Here is a 13490-nt window from a genome sequence, read left to right as displayed (position 1 = left end):
ACGCCATCGCTCCCCACAAGTTCTCGGAACTATCGAATTTTTTTGCTTAATGTGGGGGAAAGAAAACCAAGAAGCGATCGCGAATACGAGATGCTCGAACCCATCCAACGACAATCGCGCTTTCTTCGAAAGCTGCATGATGAGGGATAACGTCAGATTGAGTTTTACGTGCTCGCTTTTGTCTTTGCTTAAACTGCTTGCAATTCCCGATTTCCTTTTGGGGAATGTGTTTCTTGCATACGTGGTCGTCGATTGTCGCAGATGGGGGGATTTTGATAATCGGGAAAAAGAGGGTCTCTTCAGGTGAGTGCATGGTGTCCGAGTACGCTTACAATACCGTTGAGAGGGATGGTGTCCTGGTTTGAGATCCAAGATATTTCCAAGAGAAAAGCGGAGCTCGTGCGAGCAGCGTGTTCATTGAATGAGGATCAACGGCGCGCCGGGTGGGATTTGTGGGCTTGTGGGCTTGTGGGCTTCCATGCCATCAAAGATCCAAGACTCGGGGAAACTCGCACTACTTACTCCACTGAGCTATGACTGCGTATACCTAAAACAGTCAGTCACTGTGGGTGCCCTTCGATGCCGAGTCCAAGGTCGTTCGATGGGTCGCTTGAACAGGTGATAGAGCAAGGGTGAAAGATCATAGATGCAAGTCACGAGAGAAGGGTAAGGAGAGAAGTGTGTGTAATAGAACAATTGATTTGATAGACAAAGCGTCTGTCCCAAGGAGAAAAAAGAGTAATGGCTATATGCACAAGGAACGACATTGAAAGCAGGCTCCGGGATGCAAGAAGGTATCATGCCAACCAGAAAATGCAAAATAAGAAAAAGCGGAAACCAAGTTCCCGAAGACGATGTACGTCTTTATTACCTCCCTTTCGGGAGCATCTCGCTCCTCTCCGATCAAACATTAACAGGCGTAGTAGTGTTGCCCAAACCTCAGCCTTGTATTGACCTTGCCTCACCGACGAGGGATGTCAAGAATAGACAGACCCCCTCTCGACGAGCCCAATATGCCCATTATCAACATGAATCTCATGGCGGAGGCGGATAGGTCGTGAGAGTGGTTGTAAAAAAAGAGAATGTTGCGTGCAAGCAAGAGGCGCTTACAGGAAGGCGACGGCCAAGGCACCAGCGGCGAGGAGCATCTCACCAGCGAAAGTGGGGATGGCAGCAGCACCGGTGTAGGCAACAGGTCTGGAAGCAGTAGGCGAAGCGACAGTGCCGTTAGCAGGGCGCGTAGGGGCCTGGATCTGACCATCACCAATCTGGGTGACAACGGCACCAGTGGCACGAGTGGTAGGGGCCTGGATCTGACCGTCGGAGATCTGAGTGACCTTGGCACCAGAGGTGGGAGCCTGGATCTGACCATCGGTGATCTGAGTGACGACGGCAGCAGTCGAGGTAGGGGCCTGGATCTGGCCGTCGGAGATCTGGGTAACAGGGACGGCTCCAGTAGAGGCCTGAATCTGACCGTCGGAGATCTGGGTGACGGGAGCAGCGGTGGATGCTTGGATCTGACCATCGGAGATCTGAGTGACAGGACGGGTGGAGGTAGGGGCCTGGAGCTGACCATCACCGATCTGAGTGGCGGCACCGGCAGTACCGGAGGCCTGAGAACCACCAGCAGCGAGGACGTTGATGTAGATGGGGGAGCACTGGGCACCGGTGGACTCGTCGTAGAGGTTGTAGAAGTCGCCGCTCAAGCATTGGTAGAAGATGGCAGAGTTACCAATAGCAAGGGTACCGTTGCTGCAGACGGAGAAGCCAGCGGTGTAGATGGCACCAGTCTGGGCAGGCTTGTCGAACTGGAACTGGTTGTTGGCAGCAATGTAACCAGTGCGGCCCTGGTCATCAGTCAAGACACCGTTGGCGAGGGTGATGGTGAGGACCTTCTCCTGACGGGTGTCGAGAGAACGCTTGGCAGGAGTGGTGACGTTAGCAATGGAGATGCTGAAGGGGCCGTTGAAGTTGGTAGAGCATCCTTGGGGAGTGGCCTCCTGGGGAGCAATGGGCTTGGTGACACCCTGGGGAAGGGCGACAGCGGCACCGGCAAAGGCAGCAGCAATGGCGAAGGACTTCATGTTGATGGTGATGGGGTGGTGTTGATGATGATAATAAAAGTAGTTGTTTGATGAGAAGATGCGGTGATGATTATGTGCAGAGAAGAATGTTGTTTGTTAACGACAGGTGAGGGTGACAGATGTGAAGATGTTTTAAGAACGAAAGTGAGTTCTGTGACCGGAGGAAGGTGCTACTGTCGGACTTGAGGGCGGCTTCTTAAGGTTGACGAGGCGGATTGATGTGTAAACAGAAGGCAACAATGGGAGGAATGTGCCTTCCTTCTTATATCCCATGCTCATCAAGCTGTGGAATGCCAGGGAGGGGGAGGTTGGGCCAGCCGGCGTTAGCCTCGTCCACCGGATTTGGGTCCATCGCTTGGCTTGAGTGAACACGGCCTGTAGCGCTGCACTTACGTACCTACCGTTGGCCGCTTGCGATCAACGGGCAGAGGTTGGAAACGGACGTGCCTGTGGAGGTTAGCGGCTGACAACGAGCAGGCTTTGGTAGACAAACCGGCTCGGCGGCTCAATGTCGTACTAGTGATCTGGAGATGAACTACGAAACCGGCCAATTGCTGAAAACCTACGCCCCCCAAACAGTGACCAAGCATTGCGGCTCTCGCTGGTTGTACTGCGTGACAAGCCCAGGATCTACTCAGCTGTGGCGGGTAGAGACAGGCGGGAAGCATGCAAGCGCAGCCAATCACTCGCAGACGGCCGACAGCAACCATGCATGTCTTTGTTTCCAGTGGTCTCATCAGCAACCCTTCATGCACATGCTGAACCCTCACCTTGCGACAGAAGCACCGAAGAACCATCAATGATTCAAACACTGCTCTCTGACGTCGTCGAGGTCCGGACCGCCATTTCATCACATCGACTCTGAACTCTCTTCGAATGAGATGGTGACGATCTTTAAGCTCCGGACGTAAATCCTTTCTTGGAAAGTCAAGTCAAAGACAAGAATAGAAGTAGCAGCAACCTCTTTGGCAGCTTTCAAACCATCTTGCCTACGCTTGACAACCTTCAATGACCACTGCATTCGTATACTCGCATAGCGTGTGCCGTGCCCAGCCATCCTACATACTCGCTTTCTGATCACCTCTTTCGCAGTGCATCGAAAGCAGTCATGCACAGAGCGGGGTCCGACTCGAAAAGTGTTCTCTCCACAAAGTGCCCAGTGGCACGCACGCACCCATGGTGCCTACCCCACGCGCGTGTGAAAGCCAGTCAGCCCTGTTAAATTGTGTTAATATTAGCAGGACGTTGATGAGAAAGGTTCACCTGCTGCCAGCTGGTCCAGGCATTGTTTGGACAATTTGACCTGCAAGACGGATTAATTGTTTTTATAAGCTGGTGGGACATATCTCCCTTACTTGTTGAGAAAGACAGTCGCCGAGCAACGATGCGCTCGATGAAGTCGATTGAATCGATGGAACCATGTACGGAAGAGGATTTACAGCCAAGCACGGCAAGGGAACGCACGCCATGCCCCACTCGACGACACGACGACTCCCCAGCTCCCAAGGTGCATACCATGGATGCATTGCCACTTTTTGCTTCCGTTTCATGATTCCGCCAGGAGCTAGCGATGACCACCATCTCACGTGCAGCATGCAATCCAAATCCCTCCTCGTTTTCCGCCAGGCGGTGCTGGAGGTAAAGTGCAGTAGAGTTTGCTATATCACTCGGCTTGGCCGCATTGGAACAAAGTTGGATAAGTAGCCGTGCCATCGGCAATGATCGACGCATCATGACTAAAGCCTAAATCATCCATACCAGACCCTCCGCGGTTGAATCGTGCCACGGCCGCGCAGAGCATCGATTCGTTCGGTCCATACCGATTGTTCTTCTGTATCAATTTCTCTTGGTGTTTCTGTTCCTGAGCAGTTGAGAGAGAGCGTTTCGGCTAGCCGGCAACCAAGCGAAATGTTACTTTTGTTGTTCGACCTCCCACTGGCCAACGTCAACGGCGGGGTGATATGAACGGTTATCGTCCTATGTGATGCCATGGGCGAGCCTTTGCTGCTTACATCCGCCACCGGCTCGTGAGATGAGGTACATGTACTTGTTAAATGACATGCATGAGTAGATCTGTGGCGAGGACAACAAATTGAGTGGTGGGGTGGGAAGAGAGATCCCCATCGTGGTGGCTGGGTGAGCATCCCATACCGATATGGTTGAGCCAATACAAACGAGTCACATGCCTAATGTCGGCATATGTATGACTGGCCAGCACCTCGTAACGCCGTTCTGAGGATGAGATATGTCTCAGTTGACGAGTGGATGTTTACAGTATGAGGCAATGGGATGTGAGACCGTTGGCAAAGTCATTGCAGTGAGGGGACTAGGAATCCCCGCAACGCCTTCTAAGCCTCATCCTACCATGAACTTCCGCAAGTACTTTGACCTGCATGCACGCAACATAAGCCTTGAGGCCAGCTTATCCTGACTTTGAAAAGATACGTTGCAAATTTGCCGGTGACAACGGTGATTGTAAAGGGAGTAACCTAATAGGTACAGGTATCGTGTGTTGTTGCTCCTGCAGTCTAGCAAGCGGGGAGACCAAAAGTTGGATACAAGGGCAAAGTGTGGAGTGCAGGAGTGACACAACGCTATTACCACTCATCGACTCGGCGGGTTACCTGTCAATGGAGCAATTTTGATAGTGTAAAATGTGGATGTACAGGAAGGTATCTCCGGCAAGGGATGCTCAGCTGGTAGAATCTGTAACCGCACCGAACCGGTTTCATTACTGTTTATGGGGCAAACAAACATGAGCTTCTAGCAACGAGATAGTGATTGGAGGTGGAGGAGTGGTCAAAACAGTTGCGACGTGGCAACGGTGAACAGGGTAGAGGCCAAGGTGATTTCCCCACTGTAGGTACGTTGGAAGCAGAAATGAGTCCTTACATGACATCGCACTTGGCCGGACATTGTCCTTGCTTTAGGGTTATTAGGATCGAATGGTATGCCAGCCTTTAGTGCGACGCTATGGAAGACATCCGCGACTGTTTGAACACGCCTGCCGTGATCTCCGTCTCTCACATGCACGACGGCTGAAATCTAGATGTGAAGATGCACAGTGTTGTCGAGACATTTGTGAGCCGTGAGAGTTTACCCTTTCTCAGTAGACATTGTTTGTTCTCGGGGTAAAGTTTGTGCAATTCGATTGTTGTGCTCTCAGACTGTCCATGGTCTCAAGTACGAGATGACGATCAAGGACGGTTGGACTCTTCACCGACAGTAATGCCCAGCTCCTTTCTCAACAGCGTGGTCAGGCTGGTCTTGTCTCTCAGGTAGATCCAGTCGCCTGACGCGGCGCCCTCCTTCTGTTGCTGCGACTCGCCCAGCATGACCCAGTCGAATCTCTTGGGGCCGCTGACGGGGGAGCTCAGCCAGATCTGCTTGGTAGGGGGCTGCTTGTTAACAACGTAGGTACCGTTGGGAGGATAGGCGATGGTAAGGACACCAGCCTTGTTCAGGAATCAGCATATTGCAGAGTGCATTATTGAGCGACGGGCAGACTTACAGAGTACTCGACATCGATACCCTCCTTCTCTTCTGCCAGCTCCTCGGCTCTGGTGACGAGCTCCTCGAGGTACTGATCTGCTCTCTCGTGGTATTCATCGATTTCGATTGGTGTGGGCTCGTTGACCTCGTGCAGAGGTTCCCTCTCCTTCAGGGTGGGCTCGTCGGTATCAGGGAGAATGCCTTTGAAGCTGCGCGATGTGTTTGAGAATTGACAGATGGCAGGAATCGATGCGCAAAGAGCTTGTCTGGGCAGGTATCTGGGAGCTGCAGGACGGATCGAGAGGCTGCGGACAGCCTGGCGCAAGCAACGAGCTGATCTGGAGGCCGACATGATGGGTCGTGCGATTCTAACGTAGACCGAGGTAGTGAATGTTGATGCTGATGTCGCGAAGAAGGAGGCAGTAGTCGATGGATATAGTCAATGGGCAAATATAGTGGAGGTGATGAAGCTGATTGCTCGAAAGCGATTCGTGAAGCTCTAGACAATGACGAAGAGGCGCGCCCCGCACAAACACGAAGCTCTCCAGTCTGGGCCCAGGGTCGGCATCTCATTCAACAACCCATCAATCATCTACAATATATTGAGAGGCAATTGTAAACTCCCGTAACACAGTATAACCTATACTCCTATTCATGAACATCCAAATGGGCTGAAGAGCAGTACACACTCACAGCTCGAACGATCTTTATGAATGTCGTGAAGAGCTGACAAAAGTTTCCCACATGTGGAGGTGGGCCGCGAAGCCTGAAGACCGTCTCATCTTGATGGCTGCTTGTTCCTGAACCATCTGCCATACAACCACGTGCCACTCATTCAAGTACAAAGCTCAAATACTGGACTTCAACTCCGGTCAATCAACTGGAGCGATTCCAATCTACCGCAAACCCAAAACATAGTCGAGTAGCAGTCATGATTAATGCCGTCTTGGTTTTCAATAACAATGGCCAACCGCGCTTGACCAAATTCTACACACAGCTGGTAAGAGATATGAAGACGCGTCGAGGTAATCCTTTTAATTCCTGTCATAGGATACAGCTGTTCAACAACGTCTGATCTCTGAGATCTTCACCTTGGTCTCTGCTCGACCGTCATCATCATGCAACTTCTTACCACTGCCGCCTCTTCTTGCGCCTGCTCAGTCCTCGGCTATATCGGACTCCCACAACGACGTTCCTTCGCTGGTCACATACCGGCACTATGCAACTCTTTATTTCATTGTAATCAGCACGAGTACCGAGTCCCCTCTGGCCCTGCTTGATCTTATCCAAGTCTTTGTTGAGGCACTGGATAGACTCTTCGAGAATGTTTGTGAGCTCGACCTCATCTTCAACTTCGAAACGTTACATGCCGTCTTGGGCGAAATGATTGTCGGTGGGGTGGTGATAGAAACCGGCTTAGACAAGTATGTATTGCAGTATGTCTTTTTCGTGCTTCACACTAATGTTTTACAGAGTGGTACAAGGCGTAAAAGCCCAAGGAAAGGTGACTAAGCGGCCAGTAAACGAGGGCAGCCGCACTGGTGGTCTCGGTCCTGGCATATGGGCTGGTAGATGATGCGGTGGCATGCGCCTCCGTGGGTCTTTTCAATCCTGCAACGTGCCAAGCATCAGGAACCAGGCTGCTTTCGTTCTCCAGCCATGTGGTTACAGCATATCTCGAAGACCAGGCACCAGACACATTCCAGAGGTCGCCCGAAACAGTCACATCTCACCGAGAATGTTTCAAGTTCTTCTCTGCAGCAACGCTCAGTAAGAAGAATGGGCCTCGACTTCTGTAAATTGCTATATGCTCATAATCACAGTATGCAAACTTGGCGGCATGTAAATACTACCTAGCTAGCTACGATCTGTTAGTTCAGTGCAAGAACTTTTCCGTAATCCTAGTATCAGATCCGAGAGCAAATCCTCAAGTGCTCTGAGCCTGTGCTGGTCCTCCAGCTTTCCCCTTCTGGAGTCTTGCTAACGTAGAGTTTGTTCTCATAGACTTTCGGCTTCCTTGAGCTTTTAGGCATGTCTTGTGCCTGTTCTGCTTATTCCTCAATCTTCCTCATGTAGCATGCTCGGACGCAAGCTGGATGATCGCCTTCCCTCGTAGGCCGTTCCGGTAGAAGCATCATAGCGGATTCTGTCTGCTCCAGGTGGTCTCATCATACGGACTGATCATCATCGGACGCAGCAGATGCCTTGATGGCAGAACGTCTTACTGGGGTGCCAAACATATCTTTGGTCGCTCTCGCATAGTACTCTCGGATCTAATGAGCGAAGTCAGCCAGGCTCGCTTCTTTCTAGGTAGTGATTGACATACGGTGTCAAAGACAGTGCCACTCTCATTTGTGTCCATGAACAGTACGCCGTAGACAACGACGACTAGGCTAGGAGTCAGCATATGATCATGCCATGACTTCGAGTGTCCATACATGAGATGGTGGCCCAGGTCGAAAGCTTGACGAACTTCGTCCATGCTGGTCTTGCCCACTTCAGCTTTGCTCTTCTACGGTATCGGCGTTCGAGGCGGAATTGATGCTTCTGCGAGAGTTTGGTAAAGTCCGGCGGCCATGTTCGTTTGGATTTGTATGGATTTCTAGCAAAGTCGAACTTTGGGAGGGCAGCAGCCCGCCGTAATAAGGTCGGAAACATGGTGATCTATTATGACTTGTGACAGCAAAAGTTGCGGCACCCTCGTGGGCGGTTCGGCACGTTGAAGGGACAAACAAGGCAAACAGGCGGCGTTGGGCGAGCTCGCAAGCCGAAAAGTCGTCTGGGGAAACTTTTGGAGCGCCATCGCAACTGAGACGAGCAAAGCACTCGCCCACCACGTCGTTGCTCACGTTTTCTCTGCGTCATCTACGGGTATTGCGTGTGAGGCCACTACAATACCGCTCCGTGACCATGGCCGCTCCTCAGGATACACAGGGTACTCTCAAGATTGAGAATGTGAGTCACTCGTCACTCGGCCATAGTCCTGCGCGTTACTGATGCATCGCTGCGCAGACCGACAAGCGTGACACCCTGATTGCTACCGAGAAGAAGTACCAGCAAAAGTGGAAGCAAGATGGCATCTTCGAACAGAATGCCCCCTCGCTCGAAGAGGTTCCTTTCCACTCAATCACCCCCGCCGAGCTCCGCGAACAACAGCCCAAGTTCTTCGGTACCATGGCATACCCTTACATGAACGGAATCTTGCATGCCGGCCATGCTTTCACCGCCTCAAAGGTCGAATTCGCTACTGGTTTCGCCCGCATGGAGGGCAAGAGAGCCCTCTTTCCCCAAGGTTACCACTGCACTGGTATGCCCATCAAGTCTTGCGCCGACAAGCTGGCCCGTGAGATGGAAATGTTTGGCAAGAACTTCGAGAATTACAACGAGGAGGAAGACGAAGAAGAATCCGTGCCCGCACCCACACAGGAGACCACCAAGGCCGACATCACAAAGTTCGGCGCAAAGAAGAGCAAGGCCGCTGCCAAGGCTGTGTCCATGAAATACCAATTCCAGATTATGGGTGCCCTCGGCCTCGAAAAGGAGGAGATTCACAAGTTCGCCGACCCCAACCACTGGCTCGAGCACTTCCCTCCTCTCTGCGAGCGCGACCTCACAAACATCGGAGCCAGAGTGGACTGGAGAAGATCAATGGTCACCACTGATGCCAACCCCTACTACGATGCCTTTGTCCGCTGGCAAATGAATCGTCTCAAGGACCTGGGCAAGATCAAGTTCGGCAAGAGGTTCACAGTGTACAGTCCCAAGGATAAAGGGGCCTGTATGGACCACGATAGAAGCGCCGGTGAGGGCGTCGGTGTGCAAGAATACACTGCCCTGAAGATGAAGGTACAAGAGTGGGCTGAGCCGGCACAAAAGATCCTCGCAGGCAAGCTTCCCGAAAACGCCAACGTCTACTTTGTCCCGGCCACTCTTCGTCCTGAGACTATGTACGGTCAAACCTCCTGCTTCGTCGGTCCCAAGATCACGTATGGCGTCTATAAGATTTCAGAGAACGAATACTACTTCGTCTCCGATAGAGCTGCTCGCAACATGGCTTTCCAGGGTATCTTCTCAGAGTGGGGCGCCTTCCCAAAGGTCGCCGACCTCCAGGGCGCTGAGGTTATAGGCACTATCGTCAACGCTCCTCTTTCCGTTCACGAGAACGTTCGAATTCTGCCCATGGAGACTGTCAAGGCCACAAAGGGTACTGGCGTTGTCACCTGTGTGCCTTCGGACTCTCCTGACGATTGGATCACAACTCAGGACTTGATCAAGAAGGCAGAATACTACGGCATCAAGAAGGAGTGGGCTGAGTTTGAGCCTGTTCCCATTATCGACACACCTACGTACGGAAATCTTACTGCCAAGAAGTTGGTCGAGGACATGAAGATTGCCTCACCCAAAGACACTAAGCAGCTTGCCGAAGCCAAGGATCTTGCTTACAAGGAGGGCTTCTACAAGGGTACCATGTGCTATGGTGAGCATAAGGGCAAGTCGGTTGAGGAGGCCAAGCCCCTTGTCAGACAGACTCTCATCGATGCTGGCCACGCGTTCAACTACGCTGAGCCCGACGGCGAAGTCATTTCCCGCTCCGGAGATGCATGTGTTGCTGCGCATCTTGACCAGTGGTACCTCAACTACGGAAAGAGCGGTGATGAAGCCTGGCAACAGGAAGTTCTTGGTCACCTCAATGGCGAGCTCAACACATTCTCTACTGAGGCCAAGAACGCCTTTGAGCAGACTCTCGACTGGCTCGGTCAATGGGCTTGCGCTCGTTCTTTCGGTCTCGGCTCCAGGCTTCCATGGGACAAACAATTCTTGGTCGAGTCTCTCAGCGACTCGACGGTATACATGTCGTACTACACTGTAGCCAGTCATCTACATTCGGACATTTTCGGCAAGACCCCGGGTATCGCCAAGGTTACACCTGAGCAGATGACCGACGAAGTCTGGGACTACATCTTCACTCGCAGCGACGATGTAGAGAGTGACATTCCCAAGGAGAAGCTTCAAGCCATGCGCAGAGAGTTCGAGTACTGGTACCCCCTCGACATCCGTGTCTCCGGAAAGGATCTCATCCAGAACCACTTGACCTTCTTCCTGTACTGCCATGTCGCCCTCTTCCCTCGCGAATACTGGCCCCGTGGCATTAGGGCCAACGGTCACCTGCTTCTCAATGGCAGTAAAATGTTAGTCAAAATTCCATTCTCTGATAAATCTTTGCTAACTCTTTAACTTCAGGTCGAAATCCACCGGTAACTTCTTAACCCTCTACGATGCCACCAAGAAGTTTGGTGCAGACGCTACCCGTGTCTCTCTTGCCGATGCTGGCGATTCGATCGAAGACGCCAACTTCGAAGAGAGTGTGGCCAACGCTATCATTCTCAAGCTCTTCGAGTTGAGAAAGTGGTGCGAAGAGACCATCAGAGACGCTCGCGTGCTCAAGGATGGCGAGAGTTACGTCGAGGTCAACAAGAACGAGCGCCTGAAGAACAACGACTCTGTACAGCGTACTGGCGAGAGAAACTTCTGGGACAATGTCTTCGAGAACGAGTTGAATGGCTTGGTAACTGAGACAAGAGAACATTACGCTGCCACCAACTACAAGTCCGCTCTGAAGTCTGGCTTCTACGACTTCACCAGCGCTCGTGACTTCTACCGTGAGATCACCAAATCTTCCGGTATCGGCATGCACCAGGACCTTGTCCGCAAGTACGTCGAGCTCCAGGCCTTGATGATCACTGTCACCGCTCCTCATTGGGCCGAGTACGTTTGGCTCGAGGTTCTCGGCAAGCCTACCACTGTCCAGAACGAGCTCTTCCCTCAAGTTCCTGCCGTCAAGCCCGAGCTGACCGCCGCTCGCGAGTACGTCCGCCAGACCAGTGGTAACATCACCTCTGCCGAGGGTGCCCAGTTGAAGCGTATGGCCAAGGGCAAGGCCACCAACTACGACCCCAAGCAACCCAAGAAGCTCACCATCTTTGTGGCTTCCGAGTATCCTGCTTGGCAATCCAAGGTCATCGACTTGGTCCGTGAGGCTTTCGATGGCTTGACCATTGATATGAAGGCCGTCAGCAAAAAGGTCGACAAGGCCGACAGCAAGAAGGCCATGCCCTTCATCCAAGTCCTTAAGAAGAGTCTCGAGAGTGGCATTGACGCCAACACCGTCTTTGAGCGCAAGCTCGCTTACAACGAGGTCGACGTTCTCACTCAAATGGTTCCCGGTTTGATGAGCACAGTGCAAAGATGCGCCTCTGTTGAAGTCATCTCTGTCGAGCAAGGTGGCAAGACTGGCAAGGTTGTGTGCAGCATTGGCGAGGCCGGTGCTGCCAAGGGTGAGGAGAAGTCTGACTTGCCTCCTCAGGCTGAGAATGCCGTTCCTGCGTAAGTTTTGCCGTTTCTAATGACTAAATGCGAAATGATGCTAACGAGATTTATAGTAACCCTACTTTCTTCTTCTCGAACATCTAGAGCATGTGTGTGCGATTGGCCAAGTGTATGGAGTTTTTCCAAAAAAGCGAAAAAAGTTGTTCAATGTTCCTTCTCGATATCGTCGCTTTCCTTGTGCTTCTTTCTGTGATTGCGGGCTTCTTCGTTACTTCCTCCTCTTGCGTGCCTTGCTAGATCCATCGTGCCTTCCCGCTTGATCATGGCCGTTCTTATACTTTCCCGTGCGAGCAGCTGCATATCTTAGTGCTGCTTCCCCGGTCTTGAGATCGCCACTTTCATCTTTTTCCATGGTTGTACCTGCCGTGTCCACTCAGACATACCCGGTTATGGCTCTCCAGCTCAGGGCTCTCCACGTCGAATTTTTTCCTGTCAAAAAATGCATGATGGAATCAACCACCTGGAGCTAGCTCCTCTCTGTCGAGACATGAATGATCAACATCCTTTCTATATCGCTGGCGAACTACATACTGTAGATCGCGGAACTTTGTTAGTTTCGGGTTTCGATATAATTTCGACCCCACATGTCCAGCATGCTCCTCGTATGACCCTGACACTTTGCGATTTCATGTCGAATTATATCCGCGTTTTACGTATCTATGGATATATGTTGCTATGCATATCTTTCTCTCGTCCCTGCTGAGGGATATCGAGGTTTATGGGTGTGTGTGTAGGGTTGTTTAGTGATCTAGTTAATGTAATCACTTGCGATTTGATATGCTCGTATAAGCTACACCATTTTGTCATCTGGAAATGCCTGCAGGTTGATGTCACTAAGAGTAGATGCATATAAAGCGATCGAGAAAGTATACAGCGCAAGAGTGACAGTATGTTACCACGTACAAAGACTCTACTTAAGCACATCTGACGGGGTATCGCCTCGCAAAGTCCTCCTTATGCAAGGTCAGGGTGCCACACCTCAGCAAGAGCAACATGGCACAGAATCACGATCTTGCACAAAGCCCTACTCCTATGGATATCCTGATCGTTCTTTCCATCCCCTATCACTGCTGGCGAGATAAGATACACATGGCAAGCAAGCTCTGTTTTGCATCTCCAGGACAGTATGTCGGCTCAGAAATCTGCTGTCAAAACACACAGTCGTCTTTTGCATAAGTGACACTGTCGAGGAACGAAGGGGTGATGTGAGATCTTGATGGGCAGGTGTGATGAAGCGCAAAGTATTGTGCATTGACACATGCTGCAGACAGTCTGCGTGTGTTGCGTGCTGAGAGACGGAAATAGTGATACGGTGTTAACGAGCCTAGGATCTGTCTTTATCGTTGCCCTGCTTTCTTTCTTTGCCTCGACCTATAGGTGTACGCTATGCTTGGAGGGAGTCACCTCTTCTCTCCGTGGTCCTGTGCCTTCACTCATCTATGCAGTTAGTACCATTGTCATGGTGGGAGTAAACAGATGGGTGTAAAAGGAAGATTGCCGGGTGATCGTTGGCGAGACTATTAGTTT

At 51.6% G+C, this 13490-nt stretch overlaps 6 protein-coding genes across 6 annotated transcripts; 2 read left to right on the top strand and 4 right to left on the bottom strand.

Annotated features, from left to right (window-relative positions):
* Window positions 1–941: 941 nt before the first annotated feature.
* AUEXF2481DRAFT_542416 (uncharacterized protein) lies at window positions 942–2308 on the bottom strand. Its single transcript, XM_013491059.1, has 2 exons — window positions 1953–2308; window positions 942–1850 (listed from the first exon to the last, which is right to left on the bottom strand). The coding sequence occupies exons 1-2, from the start codon at window positions 2082–2084 to the stop codon at window positions 1107–1109; spliced, it is 876 nt and encodes a 291-aa protein (XP_013346513.1). The 5' UTR covers window positions 2085–2308; the 3' UTR covers window positions 942–1106.
* Window positions 2280–3119, bottom strand: AUEXF2481DRAFT_542489 (uncharacterized protein). Its single transcript, XM_013491058.1, has one exon. It carries the CDS (start codon window positions 2933–2935, stop codon window positions 2474–2476), a length of 462 nt encoding a protein of 153 aa, XP_013346512.1. The 5' UTR covers window positions 2936–3119; the 3' UTR covers window positions 2280–2473.
* Window positions 3120–5281: 2162 nt separating this feature from the next.
* AUEXF2481DRAFT_2668 (uncharacterized protein) lies at window positions 5282–5928 on the bottom strand (the record flags this gene model as incomplete). Its single annotated transcript, XM_013490673.1, has 2 exons — window positions 5282–5539; window positions 5596–5928. The coding sequence occupies 2 exons, from the start codon at window positions 5926–5928 to the stop codon at window positions 5282–5284; spliced, it is 591 nt and encodes a 196-aa protein (XP_013346127.1).
* A 579-nt stretch (window positions 5929–6507) lies between these two features.
* On the top strand, window positions 6508–7152 carry AUEXF2481DRAFT_2667 (uncharacterized protein; the record flags this gene model as incomplete). The annotated part of the gene is made up of 3 exons (XM_013490672.1): window positions 6508–6576; window positions 6627–7000; window positions 7050–7152. The coding sequence occupies 3 exons, from the start codon at window positions 6508–6510 to the stop codon at window positions 7150–7152; spliced, it is 546 nt and encodes a 181-aa protein (XP_013346126.1).
* A 592-nt stretch (window positions 7153–7744) lies between these two features.
* AUEXF2481DRAFT_2666 (uncharacterized protein) lies at window positions 7745–8234 on the bottom strand (the record flags this gene model as incomplete). Its single annotated transcript, XM_013490671.1, has 3 exons — window positions 7745–7849; window positions 7903–7964; window positions 8015–8234. The coding sequence occupies 3 exons, from the start codon at window positions 8232–8234 to the stop codon at window positions 7745–7747; spliced, it is 387 nt and encodes a 128-aa protein (XP_013346125.1).
* Window positions 8235–8380: 146 nt separating this feature from the next.
* Window positions 8381–12481, top strand: AUEXF2481DRAFT_72659 (uncharacterized protein). Its single transcript, XM_013490985.1, has 4 exons — window positions 8381–8531; window positions 8589–10765; window positions 10818–11960; window positions 12017–12481. Exons 1-4 carry the CDS (start codon window positions 8487–8489, stop codon window positions 12045–12047), a joined length of 3396 nt encoding a protein of 1131 aa, XP_013346439.1. The 5' UTR covers window positions 8381–8486; the 3' UTR covers window positions 12048–12481.
* Window positions 12482–13490: the final 1009 nt, after the last annotated feature.

This window comes from Aureobasidium subglaciale (genome assembly GCF_000721755.1).
Source record: "Aureobasidium subglaciale EXF-2481 unplaced genomic scaffold scaffold_4, whole genome shotgun sequence".
Taxonomy (NCBI): Eukaryota; Fungi; Ascomycota; class Dothideomycetes; order Dothideales; family Saccotheciaceae; genus Aureobasidium; species Aureobasidium subglaciale.
Note: the sequence above shows the minus strand (reverse complement) of the source record. Positions and strands in the feature narration are given on the sequence as shown.

Bases quoted from the DNA above. Each gene is read 5' to 3' on its own strand.
- AUEXF2481DRAFT_542416 (XM_013491059.1), bottom strand. From the start codon at position 2,084: ATGAAGTCCTTCGCCATTGCTGCTGCCTTTGCCGGTGCCGCTGTCGCC. The intron at 1,851-1,952 runs ATCTCCATTGCT...TTGACTGATGAC, and splicing joins ACTTCAACGGCCCCTTCAGC to CAGGGCCGCACTGGTTACAT.
- AUEXF2481DRAFT_542489 (XM_013491058.1), bottom strand. From the start codon at position 2,935: ATGAAATGGCGGTCCGGACCTCGACGACGTCAGAGAGCAGTGTTTGAA.
- AUEXF2481DRAFT_72659 (XM_013490985.1), top strand. From the start codon at position 8,487: ATGGCCGCTCCTCAGGATACACAGGGTACTCTCAAGATTGAGAAT. The intron at 10,766-10,817 runs GTTAGTCAAAAT...CTTTAACTTCAG, and splicing joins CTTCTCAATGGCAGTAAAAT to GTCGAAATCCACCGGTAACT. The intron at 11,961-12,016 runs GTAAGTTTTGCC...CGAGATTTATAG, and splicing joins GCTGAGAATGCCGTTCCTGC to TAACCCTACTTTCTTCTTCT.